The sequence below is a fragment of the Trematomus bernacchii genome, unplaced genomic scaffold (genome assembly GCF_902827165.1).
Source record: "Trematomus bernacchii unplaced genomic scaffold, fTreBer1.1, whole genome shotgun sequence".
Lineage (NCBI taxonomy): Eukaryota > Metazoa > Chordata > Actinopteri > Perciformes > Nototheniidae > Trematomus > Trematomus bernacchii.
In genome coordinates this window covers 5,493,758-5,517,234 of record NW_022987698.1, presented here as the reverse complement: position 1 = coordinate 5,517,234, position 23,477 = coordinate 5,493,758, and the positions used below count along the sequence as shown (strand labels likewise).

The window sequence follows — 23,477 nt, the reverse complement described above, 5'->3', positions numbered from 1 at the left end:
TGTTGGTTGTTGTGAGGGAAGCATCTGAAAACACTGAGCCCCAATGGTGCTACTTGATACCTTTATACATACAGTATATGTTTGATACACAAGGATAGACGCCTCACAGGCAGAGGATGTGGGACCCAAGGAGTCAGGAGACTGAGGTGAGGCGAAATGACTGAAACAAGTGGCAAACATCCCCAAAGAAATACAATTAAATTCAAAACAATCAAAAACAAAGGTTTGGAGGCCACTTACATCTCTGTGCCCTGCCCATTGTCCAGCCATGGTCCGTCCATGTTGACCCACTGTATAATATAAAAAACATTTAAATGACATGAGAATTGAAGAAAAAAGGGACAGAACATAATTCGTGTTGAGCCGTGCACAGAAGAGAGCCGACAAGGCGGAGGTGTTAATAAAGGCAGTGTGCATGTGAAGCACACTTACACTGCTCCAAAGCACAGTGTAAATGAACACTGAGCCTTTGGGACGTGAGGTGTCATACAGTCAGACCACCAACTGCCACCGTGTGACCATAAAACTGAAGCTTTTTAGTTTGTTTGTCATCACAACTGTCATTTCAACTGTCAAACAAACATTCATGATATAAAAGAGGATGGTGATAGATTAAAGAGTAACTCATTTATAGAAAAAAGCATCTTCAATCTCTCCACTAGAGGACGCTTAAGCAACAGTTCGCTGTTCTTAATCTGATAATGTGCAAATCTTTGATTATACCTTGTATGTTGGAATAAAGAGTCCTTTGTAAAAAAAATAGATCAGCAGGCTCTAATCTCTAATTACTCTTTTTAAATACAAATCATGGTTTCCAACAGTCACATCGCGGTAGAATTAATTTCCCCTTTCATGCATCTTGAACCAGAGCCTCTATTTGAGGTAATCTCTTATTGGAAAGTCAATAATAAAAAAAAACATAACATGACCAGACGGAGAAAAAAGAGACCATAAAAAGATGCAGAATGATTACAAAGAAATGCAAAACAACACAAGACACAAAATGTTGCACGACTACAACACATTTTTAAACAGCTACCAAGAGAACCAAGAGATGCACAATGACCACACAGCGAAATGTCATTACAAAAAACCATACAGTAAAAGATGCAAAAAGCTGAGAAAGGATGCAAAACAACCGAATATATAAGAGAAGTTACTTCAAAATACGTACCACAGTCTGGGGGTCTTGCTCCCATGTGCTGACAGAGGGTTGGGGGTCCTCTAACATGTCTGAGCCCAGGGGCCAGTGGTCTCATTGTCTCAGTCATCCATGACTGTGTGACAAAGTGTTACTCTGAAATATCTTGACGTTTTTTATAAAAATGATGGTGACAACAGCATTTCTCTTTCATCCCCTGTGTGTGTTGGGACAGCACAGAGGATCTTTATTGATACGATCCCACATGAGATTATTTACATTCATGATGACAGTGACAGGTGAGCACCTCTGTTTTATCTTTGTTCCCCTTTTCCTCTTTCTGCTCGATTAGGACGGGTGCTTTATGTAAGTTTGCAAATGTGTTTCGTTCAGATAACAGTTTAACAATGGCAAGGTTAAAATAGCCCACCAACGGGGAAAAAACAGCTATTTGATAATCAGCAGGGAACCACAGAGATACAGACCTGATTCAGACCCCCGAGTGAAACCACAGTCTCTCAGTCACTTCAGGATGCAGAGTATGACAGAGTGAAGGGATTTAAACTCTCAGGGGGAATTTTGTGGAATTGGTCCCTTGTGAAAATATTACAAAAAAATCCACCCATTAATTTTCAATGGAAAAAGTTAGAAATGTCTACATATACAATATGAAATACAGTCTCTGTAATGCTTCAAAACCATATTTTAACATCTCATCTGTTATCATCGCCTGTACTTGTGTGTCCATGCAGAGTAAACACACGATCAAACCAACGTGTTATAGAAGAAGAAATCCAGGACAGCCAAAACCATGGTGGAGAAGAAAAATCGGGGTGTAATTGGGGATCAAATATGAGGAAGAGAAACACTGAGACAAGCGTGAATCCAACGATGCTGCCTCAGCCCGAGGGGCTCCTGCTCCAGAAAGGTGAAGTGAGTCTATGTGTCACCGCAGGTCATCACTGCTCGCTCTCTGTCAGCTGATCCAGGTTGTTTGGTTGAGCACCCTCATTTAATGTAGCTGCCTGGACTCTGGCAGTCACACCCTGAGAGGAAAAAACAACCAATTAAACAGCAGTTGCATTTTATTGTGCATATTCTTTGTTGTGTGACACATTTGGATGGAAACCTGGCTTATAGGTCACATTACATCTAGCAATTGAATTGGTTTGTAGAAAAATATTGATTATTGCAGCTTATAAAAGATGTATAAGTTATACAAATGACTATTTCTGTGCTTCTCAAATGCTAATATAATACTAGTGGTTCACTAGACAAACTTCCAAGGTTTTGCTTAAATATAATTTGCACAGAAATACAATTTTGGAGTTGTCACATCCATATGGGTGGTTGTAGAATAAGTCGGAGGGATAAGCACCATTGAAAAAAAAATATGTTTCAGCTTAACGAGAAACCTGTCTTTAAACTTGCTCTTAGAGCAGGATGGAAACAGCCTGAACACAAAGAGGACGAGAGCCAGATAAGCAATATGTGATCAAACCATTTCCTCCTCCTGGTGGAAGTCTGACTGAATAAGATAAAACAGCAGGTCAGTCAGTTTTCCATAAAGTGTATGACTGAATGACATTGGCTTAAGATTAGATGGACCTGGTTTGTAAAACCTTGCAGAAACAACAACAGGATATTTGACAAAGGCAACCGGAGAGTCATTTCCCCTCATCATTAGTGATTTATTTAATTTATTTAATCGTTTATTTGGCAGGGACAATGCACAGTGATGAAGACTTAAAACATAAAAAATGTGTCAAGCGTAACAGTGCCAGATTTAGCTTTGAGCTCATTTCCATCCGCAGTCCCTCACATAAAACATTTAAGAAGTTTACATTTTACAAACATAGCAAAAACAAAATACATGTTATGCAAAAAGTGCAAAAGAGCAAGAGCAGCATACACAAGTATTTATCACATGGTAATAGAATATAGCAGCTACGACATATAAAGTGCAAGAGAAGATACAAGAGCTACCTAAAGTGCGAGAGGAGATACCCCTGTGTTAAAGTGCATTTAGTTTGTTTCTCAACCATTCTCTGAGGTGACCTTTGAAGCTATTGAGAGTGGGACAATCCTGTATCTCAGTTGGGAGGCTATTCCACAATGAGCTGCCTTTAATGGAGAGTACATTTTGTCCAAAAGTTGTCCGTCTACGGTGGACTTCACAGTCTCCTCTGGTTTCTGACCTAGTGCAGCGTCCAGTGTGCTTTTTGTGGATGAATTCCCCTGATCATGACAACAAACTGCCTTATGCCGCTGACATAGAGAAACCAGCTCTATCTGGTCCAAACCTTTGTGTTCTGTGGATTATAAAGTGTACCTGCATGCTGTGCTGGCTGCAGGGTGTCAGGCCATTGAACGTCCCATGGTCGAGGCTCACCTCTGTGCACAAACTGAGCTGCTGGTGGGAGCGAAGAGGAGGGAGAGCTGATCGATGGGTTGAAGCACAGGGACTAGAAAACTTAAGAGAGAATCAGAAATCAGAAAGAAAGTGGATGTCAGAGGAGGAGAAATGTATTAAAGGCTCTAGGGCAGGGGTGTCAAACTCAAGGCCCTTTGCAAGCTCTTAGCGCCGGAATTTGGCCCGCGACTTCATTTTATGTCGCACGAGCTTGCAAAAAATATAATGAGTTTATTATACAGTTACATGCCACTTTACAGAAGCACGTTGTCCATAAACTACATTGGACACAATGCATCTCATTTTGTGACATGCGCACTGAAAAGACTTGCAATTATTTGCCCTAGACTTCTGCTTCAGACGTAGTTAGTTATGAAGTTATTACCCTATACGATAATAATCCAATGAGGCAATAATGTAATATAATACATTATTTGATATATATTATATATTTATATAGTCTTAAAGTTACAACCGGCCCTTTGAGTTCAACCATAATGCGAATGTGATCCGTGATGAAATTGAGTTTGACACCCCTGCTCTAGGGTGTAAAAAGTGAGATTTCATGTCTTTTTCAATGTATCCTCATACAATGGTTCATATGTTATCTGAAAGGTTTTTCATGCGGTATCCTGTGAAAGTCCACAACAGTGTATTAAAGGGACAGGCGTTAAAACTGAGCATTAATACAGGTATTATCAGACAGACTGCGTGAGAAAATAATGTGTTTTTAACAATTAAGTGTAAACATCTTTTGTATGTATGAACCTGAAGATGAGTATGATATGTCCCCTTTAATGTACATAAATGCTCCAGGGAAGCGTAGCAGCACACTCACCACCTTGGAGGCCGGGCTGTGGTGGGGGCGGTGCAGAGAGGGCAGGGAGGTGTTGTGGGTCAGCGGGCAGGGCAGCCGGCGGCGGTCCATGGACGCAGAGGAGTGAGGTCTCAGGCCGGGGGCTGAAGCAGTAGGAGACCTCATGTTCCTGCCGAGGCTGTTCGACTTGCTCTCCCTGCGCTGGTACTCGATTGGAGACTGAAGGGCTGCAGGAAGAGATGTCACATTAAAGGTCTCCTATCATACTGTTTTTAGGCATATATTATAGGTCTCAGATATATACAAATATTAAGTGTTGTGCTCAAAATACCAAACAGATCACGCATTCTAGCCATGCCTCATACCCCTCTAATTCAGCCTTGTTAGAGAAGTGCTGATTCTGGGTCTAACGCTTAAAAAAAAGAAGGGGGGGGGAGCTTATGCAGGAGAATTCTACCCAGATACTCAGCTAAATGCTGCCGTGATCAAACACAATATCATGTTCCAAACCACATCAAGGATTATTTCTGAAACAGTATGGAGCTCAAATGCTTCTTCTCTTGCAGGTTTACCACAAGGTGAGTTCCTTTTTTTATTTCCTGCTTTTTTACACATACTCTCTCCAGTACAGGTTAGCTCTGAGTGTTAGCGATGCTTGCTAATGTAAACAAAGACCATATTACGTCCAAAACACGTCGGGCATTGTTTCTGATAGCGACGTTTCTGATCCGTGGGTGTAAAGCCAGCCCACATTTCCGATATTACGTCATATCGGATGCTGGATCAGCTCCGTTGTAGCCCCGTTTTTAGAGATTTGGGTACGGAGGAAAAGAGAGAGGGTTTTGTTTTCTGACACTTTGTGAGTTCCCGTACACATCGGGGACACATATTTATGTATAAAAGACATCAAAAAGTGCATTTTGCATGATAGGACACCTTTAAAAAGGCAAACTCTTTCATCTCTAGTTTTATTGAAGGATCACTGAGCTCTGGTACCATTAAGGAAGTTCCTCTGAGTCTCTAAGATCTGAACCACGTCATCGAGCCAAGCTTGCTTTATTTCCAGAGATGATGCCTGCATGATGAAGCGCGTCACACTGCCGTCAGTCCCGCGGGAGGTCAGCACCAGGGAGCACGTATCATTATCAGAGCAATCCTCTACGCCCAAACAGCTGACCTGAAGCACACAGGAGACACTTTATACATGGAGAAAAAACACGAAACTATGGATGAATTGAGGATGTTTTAAAACACACGCACCTTGATGCTGTTTTTAAAAGTGTACCCAGGCAAAGACAAGCCCTTTTTCTTATCGATGGGCTCACTGAAGATGACCAGTTGCTCAAACAGGAAGACCCTCCTCTCCTTCCCTTTGGACGGGAAGGGGCTCTCCGGCTCGCTGACAGAGAACGTGTCCTGCTGGAGCAGCTTCCCCTGAGCCGTGATCTTGCCCTGGAACAGTGAGTTGGTCACTAACAGACCTTGGATCAGCCTGCATGTGTTTCATCTGTGATGACGGACAGGAAATAACTCATCTGGTCTCACCTCAAAACCTTGGAGCCTGCCAACGTTCATCATATCATTACAGCGCTTTGGCACGAAACACATCACCTCCACGGCACTCTGATGGAAGAAATGGAGGGGAATTAGTACGTGAAAATACTATTTTGTGATTTGCAGACTCTGAGTATATTATCTTACACATGCAGCCAGTTTATTAAGCACATCTAGCTAAAGCTAATGCGGTTTATTTTGTCAGCCTTGCAATAAACTCTATAGTGGACTATATCAGTGTTTCTAATTGCTTCAAAACCTTTACTGTTAGATTAGAAGAAATATATATGCACTTAAACTTTTGATCAGTTTATGAGTGTTAATGAAAGCCTTATGAATTTCTAATAATTGTTCATAATAGCATTCAAATCAATGTTTAACTACTATATATTATCAGATTTTTAAACCTTTGTTAAACCTTTTTGTTTCTTTCATTAAAATTGATTTATACTTAAAATGCATTCATTAGCCTAATAAAGGCTTTATTAACTCTAACACTGCATTATGTCTCACTTAAGATCCAGTAGATTCAAAAGTTCATTAACTGCTAAAACATGCAAATTAAAGTTTTTATTCATTGTAATAAAGAAAAAAAAGCTTGAAGGTTTTACAATTACATCATGCTTCACTTAGTTAAACTAATGACATGTGTTTATGATGCTATTATTAACACCATAATATATAACAACATAACTTGTAAGAATTGATAAGGGTCTCGTTATCTATTAATGAATGATTATAACAAGCCCCTTATTATAACATGTTATCAATCCTTCCTTTATAAAGGTTGTAATGTATAGTTGTTGTTGAAAAACAGGTGTTCAGTTCAACAAACTGAACTGAACCAAATTGGCATGAAGGTAGGATTTATTGCAGGTCTCCTATTGCATATTAGGTTTAAGCTAGATGTGCATGAGGTGACTGTATTCACGTTCTGTAATGACCTCTTACCTCCAGCTCCTCAACATCCCGTCCTGCTTTGCTGTAGTACTTCAGGAAGTCCTGGGGTCAGAGAGTTTATTTAGAGTTTTTGTTATTTTCAAGAAAGTAAAAAGTGCCCTTATAATAAAACCCAAAGCAGGAAAGGCTACTTGGCGTTGTAAAGATCCGTTATTGTAGTGGCTACAAAATAGGACAAAGTGTATTGACTGCCACCAGGTCAGGTTCCTCAGAGTTCCTGGGAAGACCTTTTTATATCTTGTTGTTGGTGTGCCATGCATGCAGGTCATGTTAAACATCAAACCTTCAGCAGTAGCTGATACTTCATGATCCTCTGAACGGGTTTGATGAGCAGATCGTTGAGCTGCAGCCTGTGACCCAACTGCTGCCGGAGATCCTGTCAGGTGACCACAAAGATAGATAATGTTTAAAGCAAAAAGTTCCCAAAGAGTTCCAGTAAAACTGACTGTGGTATAAAAGTAAACTCACCTCAAAGAAGTTCTCAATGTACTCAGAGACAACGTGCTCTGATTTGGGTTTGTTCTGACAGTAAACCACATACATGTGAAGACGCCGTTCCTGAAAGGTAAACAATTAAGAGAGAAAGAGCTCATATGGTGCAGTGAGAGAGTACACATTTGAGGTACTTTTATACATCTACTTCACTACATCTCAGAGGGATATGTCCTTCATTTTGATCTATGTGCATTTATCTGGCCGCTTTAGATACTTTACAGATTAGCGATTTGCTTCCCCTTCTTGTCCACTGAAAACATACTGTGTTGGTTCTGGGTGTTAAAAAACCTGAAGGAGGAAGTGTACCTTTATGGGTTAAGGACATTTTCCAACTTCTTAGGCGAGATAACATTTTTAAAAACCCTCTCTGACCGGCTGGAAAATGCATCATCACAAAGCTGAGAAAGGGCTGTTATCTGCCCGCATCAAAAATAAGAGAAATACGTTCTCACAAACGGAAACACTAAAAAACACATGAGGACTTTATAGAATATAATGCCACATTAGTATTAATCCAAACACACCCTATATTCATTTTGTAACAAAGACAGGGGAAAGTTTACTGCACAGGTGATATTTTGAGAAAAGATTTGCTGATTATACTTACATAGTTTAAGGTTTTGAATGTAGGACTTTACTTCTAGTGGCGTATTTTAAAAGTGTGGTATTAATACTTTTAAGTTAAAGGTGGGGTAGGTAATTTTGGAGAAACCAGCTCGAGTGCGCTAGAATTTGAAAATACACAGTCGGAAAAAATCTGCCACTTCCTTATAGAGCCCCTCCTCCAACACACACAAACGCGCACATGACCAATGAGGGCACGAGATAAGTTTGTGCACAGATGGAAGGCTGACAGGCAGGTAGGCCATCCAGTTATTTTAGCTGGGCCGGCTAAAATGATTGGTCGTGCTTTTTACAGTACTACGGCTTCCACAGATGAAATTTTTTTATGGATTTGTTGTCAAAGCACTTAAGATATTCATTGCTATCGGGATGTTAAGAGCATTCCATGGAATATAACAAAAAAGTGTATCTCAAGCCGGTTTCTCAAACTTACCTACCCCACCTTTGAGGATCAAAATACTTGGTCCAACACAGGTGAGAAACGGATATAGAAAGAATAATCCTATGCGCTGTTTGGACTCCTCTCAGTTTAGTTGTACTCCAAATCTGCTCAAGAGTTTTTTTGGAGTTTTGTTAAACCAGTGCAGGACCTTTGCCTCATTAAATAGTTCCAGTGACTGAGGAAGAAAGGTTTAATTAGCTGTGGCTTAATTCTGTGTGCCACACTACACTGCTTGAAGCGGAAAGAGAAGCTGAGCTTAAGAACTGAGCCAAATCAAAATATTTTCCCCATCATTCTCCAGAAGGAGATTTTTCTTTTGTAACAATACTGTTGCCTGATACTGTTATGAACTACCCTAGAGGTTGTTCATGGTTTCTGCATTGAATCCATGTGTTCAGTGTCTTTGAATTCAGCAGAGATTCTGTGTCGATGTTTGTAATTCCGTTGGAAATTCCATTTGCGGAGATCTGTTTCCACTGTTATATGAAATAGTAGGTTTCTCAAAGTTCAGTGTTAAACACCCACATATGGAAAACATTGAGTTGGTTGTGAATATTTTTATAGAGCTCTGAGATCTGTAATTCCAGCTCATTTTCACAAAAGGAGCCGTCTCTGAGGATCATCTTTAACACTGAGGGCTTTGAGAGCTGATGAGTGCAAGACTGTTTATTCTGCAGCTGCACCTGCACACAGACTGATCTGTGGGATGAACACACATCTGGATGGTCGGGGGCCAAGGCTTCACACACAGTCAGATCTCTGATCTAAGCGATGGCCTTCAGCCAAATTGAAAACACACAGAGAAATGAAACTTTTCATCCACACACACTAACACACTGATCTGTAGACTCACATGTTTGATGAAGAGCTTGGCCAGGCTGTCGGGATCACACACACATTTCTCCAGCTCTCCCAGGAAATAACTGTGTGACACGAAGCAGAGAGGGTGGAATCATCATCCACACACACTCACACCATGAAACAGGAGAAATATGTGTAAACTCTAAGTGATTGTACAAATTCAGAAGAACTAACAAGGGAGGGTAGAAGAGATGTCTCTGACTCTCTGACTCACTCTTTATGCCACTCGTAGATCTGATGGATGTTTCCAAACACAATCCGTTCCTTCCCTTTCAGGTCCTCAGGGACTCCCTGTTTAGACATGCTGCCCATGTAGCCCTGTACACAAACACACACACGGACACTTTTAAATTGAATGAATTTTGTAAAAATGTTGTACACAGATTATTTGACAGCTGGTGGAGAGACACACCTGCACGATGAGCCCGAGATCGTCCACATACAGCCTTTCTGTCTCTATCAGCTCTGTCAGCACATATCTGAGGGATAGATAAACAGCAAATACACCACAATAAAAAAAAGTACATTTTGGTTAAATAAATTGTATTTGTCCAACATTTTGATAAATACGCTTATACAGTATGCTTTCTTTCTGATAAGGTTGATACCATTGTCATGTCTGAATTAAAAAAATAAACTATAGCAATGAGACAGTTAGTTATGCTTAGCATTAAGACTGGTAACGGGTCAAACAACTGGCCTGGCTTTTCCTACTAAATTCAAATATGCCTACTACTACATGATGTTGTCAGTCTACCCTGAAATTAGTTTAGTGCTTTGTTCAAGAAATGTAAACACAACTTCAGCATACAGTTATACATATGATGCTTTTCGTAAGGAAACACATAAGTGTAAAATGGTGGAGCTACTCCCTTAAAGTAGAGGTCACCTACATGCTCTTCTCTAAGGCAATGTTTCTCTCCTCCTCGCTGTCCACTGCAGCCGACCACTGGCTGGACGAGTCGTCTGTCACAGTGCCGCCGTCTTCCCCTTGGAGAGAGTTCATGCTGGATCTTTGACTCTAAAACACACAAACATGGCAGCACAGATTTGTAAGCGTCACAGTAACCCCAGAGGGAAGAACATTCCCAAGTATTCTGCTTAAGTAAAACTTTGAGGTACTTAACTTGAGTGTTTTCATTTATTACTCTACATTTATTTGATAGTTCCTTTTTAAATTAAGCTTGTTGACAGTACACATGATATGATAAACTTATGAAATACAGTTAAATGCTAAAGATTGAATCAGGGGGTCCTTAAATTGGCCTTTTAGTTCATACTGGTTCGAACTATTGAGCCTCCTTGTTTTTATATTGTTACTATACTATGTTTTGGCTCAGAGTCAGTAAGGCACAATGCATCCTGGTACATGTAGCCACTGCCTGTAAAGCCTTATCCTTGGGAACTCAGCTTTGACAGTAAATATATCAAGCACTGGGTAATGTATGTCTTCCATGAACTACATTTACCATTAACACTGATTCGACATTTACATAAAAAGGTTTTGAATTTGTCCTTTAAATTTAGCTGAAAAACGTCTGTACTAAGCAGGATTTTAGATACAGGACTTTAGCTTTCAATGGAGTATCCTGCAATTGTTTAAAGGACCTTAAAGTACTAGCGGTATGTCTGACCACTTGGCAACAACCAAACAAACATAAATCATTAAGCTTCGTCTACAGAGGCTAACCCAGGCGGCACACATCTGGAAAAATATATAAAGATGAGAGGGTCCTAATGGGAAACACATTAGTAGCACAATTTTATGCTTCCTTTTGGAAAGTCATGCCACCCCCTAAATCCCAAGTAACCTGAGAGCTATAATCACTTTTTTAATGTCTCTCCTAAGGGGACTGTTGGGCAGGGACATTTGGAAAACAGTATTAGGACTGAGAGATGAAGGTTAATAATAAGCAACATTTGTGAAATGTGTCCAGTCAGATAATAACGTTTGGGAAAACCAACCACAGTATGGAGAGTTATTACATAACAAGTTTACCTCCTCACCTAAAAGCAGAATCATTTTTTATGTGAATTTGACTTTAAACACTTTTGGCAAACTGTAGCCTCACCACATTTTATGCTCTGCCATGATGCACTACTAGATCAATGGTCTTCAATAGGGGTCCATGGCCCCATTTTCTTTTTGTATTGAACATGTATGAAAATGCACATTACAGTAATACGAAAATAACATACTATTAGCAATGATACATTGAGCATTTAATTTACACAAAACTGTTAACTGGTAACTAATTATTACCCATGAATCCCCATGCAATATAGCTATAGCTAGCCAATGCTAAATCTGTGTGGCATCTACAGTACAGTATCAACTTCTACATATTATCATTAAAAAAACTTAGCAATGTATATAAAAGAAAGCCAGGATAGTTTCCTTCTTCTGAGCTAAGCTAACAGACATATATTCCCAACATTTGGTTTTAATTAAAAACATTTAGAGATGATAACGCCTTCTACCTTGCACAGCATTTAAGGGTTGAGAATCCAAGGTAAATATAATGCTGAAGGTGTCTATGGACTGAGAGAGGCCGAAAGTGAGGACAGTCATTAATCAAGCAGAACAATGTCAAACAATGCAACAGGAACTGGAACAGTCGACAGCAAAGAAAGGAAGGAGACCGAGAACATGCCAAGCAGGAAGTGGAGGTAAACCCATTGCTTCACCTGTGCAACCGCCACAGTCAGAATTTATGTTGACATACAGCTGGCGAGATTAGAGCTCCCCTAGCTAATTAGATTCTTATTGCTCTTATTTGCTTTGGTGTTGTGACATGTACACTGTGACGTGTAGCCCGCTACACGCTGCTTTGCTAGTGATTACTTCCAGATACCGTCTGGAAAAGCCCACAGGATTGATTCCAGTCCAAATGGTCTTTCAAAGAGTATTCACTAGTGTAGAGTTACCAGAAATTACTCATATGTGCTGTTGTGTGTGTGCGCATCTACAAAATATGCAGAAAATGTTGCCGCAATTGTTGGAAGCCAAATGATGTGGGCAAATAAAAAGCCTTTCACATGTTCATTTAAGCGTATGTGTTTCCATTATTTATATGACTTGCATTACCTGAGGGTTCGATAATGAGAGAGGCTCCAATGAAATGATCACAACAACTGGGAAGGGAGTGAATAAACTGCTGACAGCACTTGTGACTTGTATAGTTTCCATTCATCATTGTACATTTGTAAACCCTCCCATCTTTTTTGTACTGCTAACTACTTTGATATCTTCTTGTGGACAGACCCACCAGCTTTCTCTGTTTCTATGATCCAGTTTTCCAGTTCTTTAGATCTTGTATTAGATCTTGTATTATGATATATCTTTATCATTGAATGCCTGCCTCCAGCTTGATAAAGGCTGGCGGACTGTGCAAACATCATGGACGATTTATTGATCTTCGATCAAGATATCTATTAATCTCAGACAACTTCACAGCTTTCCATACAACTGCAGTTTGCTGAGACAGACCTTTAAATAGAACAGGAGTAGAATATAATAATAGAGACATTACTGGAGTCTGTGTGTCTCTGCCTTGCAGGAGGTCGGACAGGCAGCTCGGACAGGGCGGCTCTGCAGGAGAAGGAGCTGCTGGACTCAACAGGCCATCTTTCCACACCTGTACAACACAAACACCACAACCATTACAAACAAGAACGTATTTCCACAGGAGAAATGAATGCAGCCGTCTGTTATTAAGCCTCACCAGTGTGTCTGCAGACGGGAGGATGGTGTAGCTGTCGTGCGGTTCCAGAGGCCTCTGCTGAGCTTCACTGTGGGAAAGCAGCGACTGCGGCGGCCGGCTGTCTGACCTGAACATCTGCTTCTCAACTTTCCCCGCTCCTGCTCTGGCATCAGAGCTCAGTTTGCGGACGGGATTGGTGAGCCATTTCTTCAGGGCGCTGACAGGGTGCCGAGATGCTGCAGACGGGGAGTGTGAGCAGGGGCTGGAGCTGCCTGAGGCCTGCAGGGGCACCGGGCCCCCTGAAGGGGTGATACTGCCGCTGCTGCCCGCCACAGAGTAGGACTCTGCTGCAGAGAGAGAGAGGAAGAGGGAAAAGGATCGGGTTAATACACAGCGGCTAATTGTGGGGAACATCCTCTCAGGTCAGATGCTGCAGACAGATTTCAGCACAAAAATGTTGGTCAATTTCCTGTGTTAATCCCCAACTGTAACTTTAGTAGTTGCCGCTACTGTACCTACCAGTCCTAAATTATTATAAACACATCTGTTCTCACGAGGAACTTTAAATGGAGATTATATAATGCAGTTTGACTGGATTCATTTGTTAGACATTGTACTCATCAGTTGACTTGAACTACTGACCAATGGAGAGTAGTTCAAGGTTCATTCAATTATAATAGTAGGTTTGTTTGTAGTAGGAATTGTCACATACTCTATAGATAATCTGTTAAACCTGTACATACAGAGTTAAACAGTTGTGTTGGTGAAGATCAACTAATAATATGTTGAAAAAGTACAAATACAAAATATATAGACATAATAACATACAAATATAGATATAGATATATAGTAGTCTGCAAAGGGGACTATCCAAATAAAGTGTTTTAAAACCAGAAAAGTGGTTTCATCTACAAAAAGGTTAATCACTGTTTGGTGTATAGTCTTTGAAGCAGTTTTACTCACTACTAGAAACAATGATGGAGTAAAGAGGCAGAGGCAGAGCTGAACATTTTCAAGTTTCTTTGTGATGCACTGACACAAACATTATCTGCATTTCTAGAAGAGGCGCACTTCAAAGCAAAGCCGTGAATCTAATTAGGAAATTAAAGCTGGAACACCAATCTAACAAAAATAAGATTGAAACGATACAGAATGGAACGATTTTATCCGGGGTCTTATCTGAGTCCATCATGTCTGCAGATAAGTGCTCCCTCATTCAATAACTCAGGCCAGACCAACACTGAAGCTGACACTCTTTTTATGTCACAGCTGGATTCTGTTTCCAGCTTTAAGACGATGGAAACTGGTACCACACTGTTTTAATCATGCAACCTAACATTAACATTTCACTCTGTTCTGCTGATCGTAGCAAAGTGGAATCTTTCAGGAGTCTCATTTTGGACTTTTCCCAGAAGCCACTATTACCCGTCAGCACATTTATGTAAGCTGTAATCATAATAACAAGCTTTCAAGAAGCCAGTGGAAATCTAGGTCAGCCATTTGCCAAAAACGGCCAGATACTGCCATTAAACACAACGCCATAATGACATTAAAATAATCAATAATAGCATAATTTCAGTTCTCCTTTTATTTCACAATGTCCTGCAAAATCTTGCCTAAAAAAAGATGCTAAGACTACTGTTCATTACATTGGTGATGATCAATTGTGATGATTTGTTAAGTATATTTGTCATGCTAATATGCTCACTGTCATCCAAAAGTTGAGTTTCCTACAAAAATAAGCAGACACTGTGTGTGTGTGTGTGTGTGTGTGTGTGTGTGTGTGTGTGTGGTGTGTGTGTGTGTGTGTGTGTGTGTGTGTGTGTGTGTGTGTGTGTGTGTGTGTGTGTGTGTGTGTGTGTGTGTGTGTGTGTGCGCTGAGGTTTGAACCAATGAGAAAGTGTGCTTTTATTCTACACCAATATTATCAAAAGTCGTGTAGACCAGTTTTGATTTGGTCTTTATATTTATTAATTTATTAATTATTTTAGGTTTTTTTTTTACAACAAAAATGGTTTTGTTTGGTATATTTTCACTTTTATATTCATTCTTTTATCAATACCCTTTAATATTTTTCACATTTAGTGTCTTATTCTTTTACATCTACGTAGTTTTTTAGCCCTGTTTTGACTCCATAATAGAGGACCATTATATATTATATATATATTCAACAGATGGTCGAGTGCTACCATCTGTTGAATTGATACATAAGGTGCACCTTACTGCAGGTTTTTCAGCGAACACATCAACTTTTTCTATGAACTGACGTTAATGGTGTGTAATGGTCATTGTGACGTCCAAACCACTGCTGAGCTAAGCGACTCGGCTCGTCATGTTTGTTTGAGATGCTTATGTAATGTGTCATTTCCCCACACAGCGCAACAGCTGGAACACCATCCGGACAGCAGGGAGTCAGCAGTAAGCCTGCAAGCACACTGTGAATGCATCCTCACATGGACGCTTCATGGACATTAGTAATATTATACATGTTTCATTATTTATTGAAAGTTATTTCTCTCCTTATTCATTTATTAAAAAATGTGTGCATTTGTTTTTTTTAGTACTTTTTAAGTCAGTAGTTTTTCTTTAGCAGGGATGAAGGAAAGTAATCTAGCTTTACTTTGTTCATCGCTCTAATTTCCAACTTTCCACATGTGAGAAATACATGTTCTCACTTTTCTATTAATATGGTTAATTTACTGACCAATAATAAAAGCAACGAATGAGCTCGTTGTGCAGGAATTCACTTCTGACAAATGTTCTATTTTTTAACATATCTGGTGAAACAATTAAAGCTTCTTGAAGTTATCAAAAATAGGTCCAGCAATCTCCTTCTTTCTTGAAAACTGACTAAGTATGATCTACTCTCTCTGATTAAATCCTCTTGATAACTGTAGCATCAGTGAAGTTATCATCTGATTAGTAAAACAATTTAGTAGGACTAGTAGTCCATCATCCACAGACAATATGACTTGGTGTCATGGTATTGTTAATGGGCCCTACTATGCTAATTTTGTCGTTTCATAATTGTATTTAGTGCCTCTACTGTGACATGTTTACATGCTTTAATGAAGAAAAAGCTCTTTATTTCTCTCACACTGCCTGTGCTGCAGCACCTCTTTTCACCTGAAACCAGAGCCCGGTCTGCTCTGATTGGTTAGCCGGCCGGCTCTGTTTGGATTGGTCATCCGTTTAGAGATGTCCAGCCCACGTACAATGTGTTGGAGCGCTAGCCAATAGAAGTGGGAGTGTTATGAAGTGATGTCACTATGATATGGAAGTAAACAAGGGAGTCCAATGGAGGTGTTTCAGGCGGGGGGCTGCGTTGGATAGACACTTTTAGCCACTGCAGACCGTTTACATGCCCAAAAACCTATATGACACACTACAGTAAAGGGAATACCCCAAAAAGCACAATAGGGCTGCTTTAAAACCAAGCTGGTATATTTACAAGCACAGTTAAGAGAAAAGTAAAATATCTTCATATTTATAAATAGCAAGAGAAGGATATTCTAATGGTATGTTAATTATGAACTCATATTACATTTGAAAAATAATAATGAATGTATTGTTTACCAAATGTACACCCTGGAAGTCTATCTCCCTCTCTCTGTTAAAGCAGACTCTTCACTTCATCTGAACCCCATATATGGTCATGGTCAGCAGCAGCAGGAGAAATTGAGGGCTTTAAACAGGAAGATGACACTAAGCATCACTAAAGCCTTACATTCAAATGTTTGGGTATGGGATCTTATTCTGTGCATGCTGATGCTGTATGAAATTAGCAAAAAAAAGCCACATATTGTTTTGGGGGGGGGGGGGGGGGGGGGGGGGGGGGGGGGGGGGGGGGTTAGAAAGCTTGCTTCACTTAATGTTGAAATACTGCCAAGGAAAACACTTCTCAGTCCACACCGACACAGCATCCACTCACTCCCAAACAGAGCTGATGCACAGTTTATCAATCTAGGAGAGTGACAGTGACAGATTATTATAATAAAAAATACACACACACACACACACAACACACACACACACACACACACACACACACACACACACACACACACACACACACACACACACACACACACACACACACACACCACACACACACACACACACAACACACACACACACACACACTCACACACACACCAACACACACACACACACGCTCACACACACACACACACACACACACACACACACACACTGCTCCACATTAAACTAATGAGTCAATTTCAATCCCAAACACGAAAGAGGACCTTCAAAACAGGTACAATGTAACGTTAAGATATCTTTAAACGTTTTTTTCGTCTAAATAAGTCGAGTTGTGTATTTACATTATCCCAAACATTTCCAAAAAAAAATTCAAGCCTAGAGAATTCTGTCATTTTAAACATGGTTACGTCTGTTTCATTTGGTCCCCTGTGACGGAACGTATACCCTACGTGCATGTGTCAGTGTGGGGTTGTCTGCCAGAATCTGTCATAACTTGATGTTTATCCAGTTTTAAGTTACATTTGAACAACAATTACACCAGAGAAACAAGCTGAGCAAACAATAGCTGCAGCCGCATTTTTAAAAGATTATTTTTGGGCCACAAGCGCCTTTTCTTATAGAGACCGATTTGAAAGGGGAGGGGAAGGGATGACACAGCATCAAACCGGGGTCCTGTACTGAGTACATGGGCGGCCAGCTCTTTAAGATTTAGAGGAGCCGCCGTTTGTGCGTCCTGAAACATTGTTTTTTTTTTAAACATGAAACCGCTTTATTCAGTATTTTCACTTTTATAGCACTGTGTCAGTTTGAATTGTATTGAGGAGGAGACCTCTGCCTATGGTTTGTTTCCTGGTAAAAAAAGATGAACTCTGAAAGAAAGCTAACTGGAAGAAGGTGAATGCAATGACAAACTCCCGTGATCCCACGCTAGTACACAAAACCATAAAACCTAGTTTTGATGTTAATCTTTTAAACGGAAGAATACTGGGTTAAACCAGGATCAGAACATCTAATGCCCCTGTTTACCAAGTCACCCAAACGGAGTACACTGTATGTATCTCATCCCACACATCAAATGCTGCTGCTAACAGGGTATACCTGCACCTATATTGTTTTTTTTACTTTAAAATAGTAGTGCTTACAACCAATGTTGTTGCTGCTAACTGCTACTGCTTAGGCTACCTGCTACACACTGGCCAGCCGCAACAAATGCATCACAAAATGGTTCTATAAGTAAACTCTCTGCACTTAGCTAACATCCTATCATTTATGTTGCCATATGTGTACAGGTATCAATACAAGTGTCTGCTGTGGTTTGCTTACTCTTTTGACTCTTAGCATCTGTGACCTGGGCCATTAAGAGGTAGATTGCATTTGCTGTAAACTATGACAAGAATATTTATGATAAATGTCGCTTCACATTACGTACAAATACATCCTGCTTGAAGACCCAGTAACAGTTTTCACAGAGTGGCAGAATATCTACCCCTCATGACATCACTTCCTTTTCCCCAAAGCACTGCGGGCTGTTGATTGTGTTCATCCCTCAATGTTGTTGTTTGCTGCTCAAAAAATGTCTCAGCCCACTCCATGTCCCCCCACTGAAGGTCATGTTAAGGTCAGAGGAAGAGGAATAAGAGAATGATAAATATTAAGAAGGTATATCAAAGCCTTTTTTTCTGAAAACAGCTGCCTGCTGTTTGGGAAATGATTTCCAAAGCAAAATAATTAGCTGAAAGACTCACAAAAACTCTGGGGACTGCAGAGTTGAGTGTGATATTTATCTGTGAGTTCACCACCACAAACAACCCTTACATGTAAGTATTCATTATATCTATTTTTGTTATTTAAAAATAATTAAAGTGTTTAGACACTCATCATTTTGCACCTACATATCGGCCTATATTGTGTTTATTTCTTTGTTTTATCAATTTAATTATTATTCTAATTTGCATTTTAATTTAATTAAATCTATATTTCCTGTCTGTATTATGTTCAGCCATTTGTCTGTCCTTTGGGATCATGGGAGTTTGTCATTGGATTCTGCTTCTCTTGGTTCATTGGTTCAGGAGATCTTAACCAGATGCCATTTTATCCACAGAGGTATCCTCATTTCCAAAATGAACACACCTGGTAATTGAAACAGTGAAAATAATAAATGAAGCAGGTTCAAGTTAGAAATCAGTGTTTCTGTTACGCTGTTTGGCTGAATGTTAACAGATGTCTTTAGGTTTGAAACAGATATTGAAAGGAGACACTTCAACAACATATACAACATTGGTCTAGTTGTTTTTAGACATTTTAATGTGGAAATGTAACATTTCACACCACTTAATGCAAATTGGGTTCAAATGTAGATCAGGCAAGCAAAAGATATTCCAGCAAACCTCCAAATTTGAGCTTGACTTCCAGATAAGCCTCTGTTTATGAAGGAGCTCTGAGGTACTAAACACTTTTGTTCCTGCTAGTCATCATGTTTACTTCTTCACATACTGGGAGCGATGACTTCACACACACTGGTGGACTAATGGATGTTAGTCATGGAGGTTCCTGAGCCACAGTGATGTATGTGGAATGAGACAGTCAGATTGTTTGGCAGGACTACATTTCCAAGCAAGTTCCCCTAAACATACTTTATCTGGAGGTGTTTCTCTGCCTTTATAAATAGCTGTTGGACATTGTGCCAAATTCAATGAAACACTCAATGAGACATCACAAGTCTTCAGGGGGGTGGAGGGAGATTAGAAAGCCATAACAAAAACATAGGAAATAGCCCCAAAACGCATAAAAACAACACTTGAAAATGAAAGAAAAAAGAGCTCTCCAAAAATAGCATTCCTGCAACGTCAGGAAGAGAAAAGGTAGGAAAGAAGAGGAGAGGAAAAAAAAGAGAGGCGGTGCAATCCTGACCGTAACTGCTTAGCTTCTTTAAACAAAAGCAGAGTCAAATGTGAAGAAAACACCTGACACCACATTGTGGCCCAAATTAAAGGATGTAAAATGTTCTGTTAAGCATTTTGAAAAAAATAAAGGCAAGGCGTCTTGAATCATTTTTAAATATTCAACACGTCTATTTGCAGGGTCGGTCAGAGCAGCTCAGACAAGAGCGGCTGTGTAATCACTCCCCAACAACTGGACCAACAGAGGATTTAAGGGGCAGGCAGTAATAGGACGTGTTTGTGTCTATGTGTGTGCACGTTCAAAAGTGTGTGTGTGTGTGTGTGTGTGTGTGTGTGTGTGTGTGTGTGTGTGTGTGTGTGTGTGTGTGTGTGTGTGTGTGTGTGTGTGTGTGTGTGTGTGTGTGTGCGTGTGCGTGTGTGTGTGTGTGTGTGTGCCTTTGCCCTGAAGCAGAGTCAGAGTATTGTAAGGAACCAGATCATGAAAAATACATTGCTGTTTTTGCATGCAGTCAACAATGCATCCGAAATGAAAACAGCAGCTAACACTACGTGGGTCAAAAAAAGGGAAAAGATAAAAGCCTTATAATCAAATGTATTCCTCTTATCGTATGTTTTTTTTTACGTATAAGTCCAAGCTAACTGGCTTTAGAAACTGTTAAAATAATAATCATACAGTAGTAAGAAGCATGAATGATTCATATAAAAGCAGAAACAAAACAGAGATGTGAATGCTTTCATCTGATAAAATCTATTATAGCTCTCAGTGATGCGGATAGAGATCTATTCTGGGTCTCATAAATCTCCATCCAGAGATGATATTTAAGTGTGTCTGTGGGGGGGAGGGGGGGTGTGTGTGTGTGTGTGTGTGTGTGTGTGTGTGTGTGTGTGTGTGTGTGTGTGTGTGTGTGTGTGTGTGTGTGTGTGTGTGTGTGTGTGTGTGTGTGTGTGTGTGTGTGTGTGGTGTGTGTGTGTGTGTGTGTGTGTGTGTGTGTGTGTGTGTGTGTGTGAAAGGGGTCTCTGAGTCTTTTTTTAGGGAGCGGGATATCGAGACAGTGACTCATTGATTCCTGTGTTTCAGAGGATCAGTGATCAGAAGCATATTCATAGACTGCAGCGGTCCAGATGTGACCCTTTCACTGACTTCTGTTAAAACGTGAATCACTGTTTGTGTCTGTTTTACATCAACAGAGTAAATCAGATGATTTACTGTCAAATTTGTTTTGACGAAGAAATGAATGACTGTCGCTGCCTTGTTTTCAGTTAACAAGCAATACTGCCACTTGGAGCTCACTATTTAAAGTCTCTCTCGGTGTTTCATGGAGTTTATTTTAAGAAGTATACCCATTGCTCAGCCCTTTCTCGTTTCTGCTGGAGACATGATCAACATTCCAAATGTAGCGTTTCGCAAAAAACACTCAAAACAGTGGTCTAGCCATTGTGCATAAATGTCACAATGATAATGCTACTTTCATGTCCATGTGATCTCTGACAAGCTGCAGCACTATATTTTCTAGCAACACTATAGCCATTCTTTTGGTGCTGTACATCCTAACAGTGCAAACAATTGTGTAACAGCACCATTTTTACAACCACTAAACAAATACAACCATAACAGTGCATACATTAAGATGCTAATATTAGCCTGGACCCTTAGGAAGGCTAGAAACCACATCTGGAAGCTAATGTGAGCTTAGCTAAGGGGTGCAACCATTGTGTATGGAAAGGGTAGTAGTAATGTTTAAGAGTTGATACAGAGTGTATATTTAAGCTTTTTTTGCATCTACAGTGTAAATGCAAAACATTAATGACTGGTTTATCGGCCACAAGATAGTTATTTAAATATTTCTTTAAAAAGCATGATCTCCACCCATGCACTTGTTTGTTAATTATTTTGTTTATATCCCTTTATAAAGCCTGTAAAGTAAATCATTGTTTCTATTCTTCATTATTTTCTCCTGAATAATGCTGTGATCATGAAGGACACACAGTAGGAAGTATTAGTAGTTTCTTTTAGCATAATTCGTTTTTTCTAGTTATTTAAAGCTACTGACCTCTCATTATGACATGCACAATGACAATAATATGATGTTATGACAAGAATAATGCAATGATTTCACAATGAGTCAACGTAAGTTAAAAGCAACACAAATAACCCCATAAAAACTCTACTCCACAGTCAGAGAACAACTACAGTCAAATCCCTCGTGAAGAGCCTGAACGTACCTCTCACTCGAACAAAGCAGCAGCCACATTTGCCGAGCAGTTTCCTGAACAGGTGCTGACACCCACACCCTCGCTGGTGCTGACCCCCTCTCATGATGATCCACTGCTGCCGCTGCACTCAAGACTATCAGAAGCAGGCATCATGCTGGACGGACACACACACACACACACAAGACCACATACACACAACTATTCCTGTGGTAATACCCGGAGGAGATGAGAGGAAAAGTATTCCACAATCATAATCCAAATCTGAGTAAACCCCTGAGACAAAAACAAAAAAAGGCTGTTTTATGTCCCATGATTTAAGAAATAACAGGGGAGAAATCCAGAGAGACGTTCTCCTCTCGAGCCTCTCAGTGTGGTCAGATTACGAGAGGGTCCCAACGTAAGAGAGGGAGCGACAGACGCAGTGAATGGGAGGGGCTGTGATGAGAGGGGGGGGCGGTTGGCTAACATGCTGTACTGCTGTTTCCAGCCCCACCTCCTCTCAGTCCTCTCCCCTCCCCTTCTGATCCCTCTCCCCTCTCTCTTCAGCCTCTCTTCTCAGCGATCGCCCTGTGGCGTTAAGATCTTTAGTGTTATTGCAATCTTTGGAGTTTTTCCGTGAAATAAACAAACTTTCTCTTTTGTAAAAGATGCATGTTGTGTGTGTGTTTCCAATATTTATTGAGGTTGTATTGTCATGTCATCTTGCTGAGTTTCCATGTGTATTTTTGTAACTCTTATACATAAATAAAACACATTTAAATGAAATGTCCTTGTGTGCTTTAGGGACTGTACATATTGTCCCAAGCAAGGAAATGTAGAAGTATTTAAAGTCTCAGCTTTCCAACCATGGGGTCAGAGCTCCCTCAGGGGGCCACAAGATCAATCTGAGGGGTTTGCTTGGATGATCCCTCTTTAGTTGAGCTAGCCATCAACAATCAACATATGCAAACTGCACTGAGGAGTTACCAGTAGTCATACACTAGTTTTAGAGGAATTTCAAAAACCTCTCTGTGAAATTGGCTTGACCTCTACTCTTTCGTAAAAATGTTAGACAACCAAATCAGGTATGTGTGCACAAAAACCATGACACTGTCCATATGGAACTGACTGTGTACCACTTTTCACTAAAACTAAAAGCGGCCCCAGTTATGCAGATGATATTGTACTTGCACTACAATTATGAATCAAATCGGATCAACAAAGATAATCTTTTATCCATGCTTTTATTCAGCTGGTAAAGAACTTCCCTCTCTCATCAAGAAGTCTGCTCTTCTTCATCATTACAGGTACCAAAACATTTCCTCTGCTGTAGAAAACAAACGTGCATATATCCCACACGCAGCAAACTGA

The 23,477-nt window shown here is 40.2% G+C and overlaps 1 protein-coding gene across 2 annotated transcripts; it reads right to left on the bottom strand.

Moving 5' to 3' along the window:
• Positions 1-1,349: 1,349 nt before the first annotated feature.
• arhgef25b (Rho guanine nucleotide exchange factor (GEF) 25b) lies at positions 1,350-22,475 on the bottom strand. 2 transcript variants are annotated; one of them, XM_034138581.1, is made up of 16 exons: positions 22,137-22,475; positions 13,033-13,358; positions 12,841-12,945; positions 10,201-10,328; positions 9,720-9,786; positions 9,522-9,625; positions 9,300-9,369; positions 7,354-7,443; positions 7,169-7,261; positions 6,877-6,927; positions 5,917-5,994; positions 5,632-5,823; positions 5,368-5,548; positions 4,393-4,598; positions 3,474-3,614; positions 1,350-2,187 (listed from the first exon to the last, which is right to left on the bottom strand). In XM_034138581.1, exons 1-16 carry the CDS (start codon positions 22,228-22,230, stop codon positions 2,101-2,103), a joined length of 2,013 nt encoding a protein of 670 aa, XP_033994472.1. In that variant the 5' UTR covers positions 22,231-22,475; the 3' UTR covers positions 1,350-2,100. The 2 variants fall into 2 exon arrangements, with proteins under 2 accessions (XP_033994472.1, XP_033994473.1); XM_034138582.1 differs by having other exon boundaries at positions 13,033-13,355.
• Between the last annotated feature and the right edge of the window lie 1,002 nt (positions 22,476-23,477).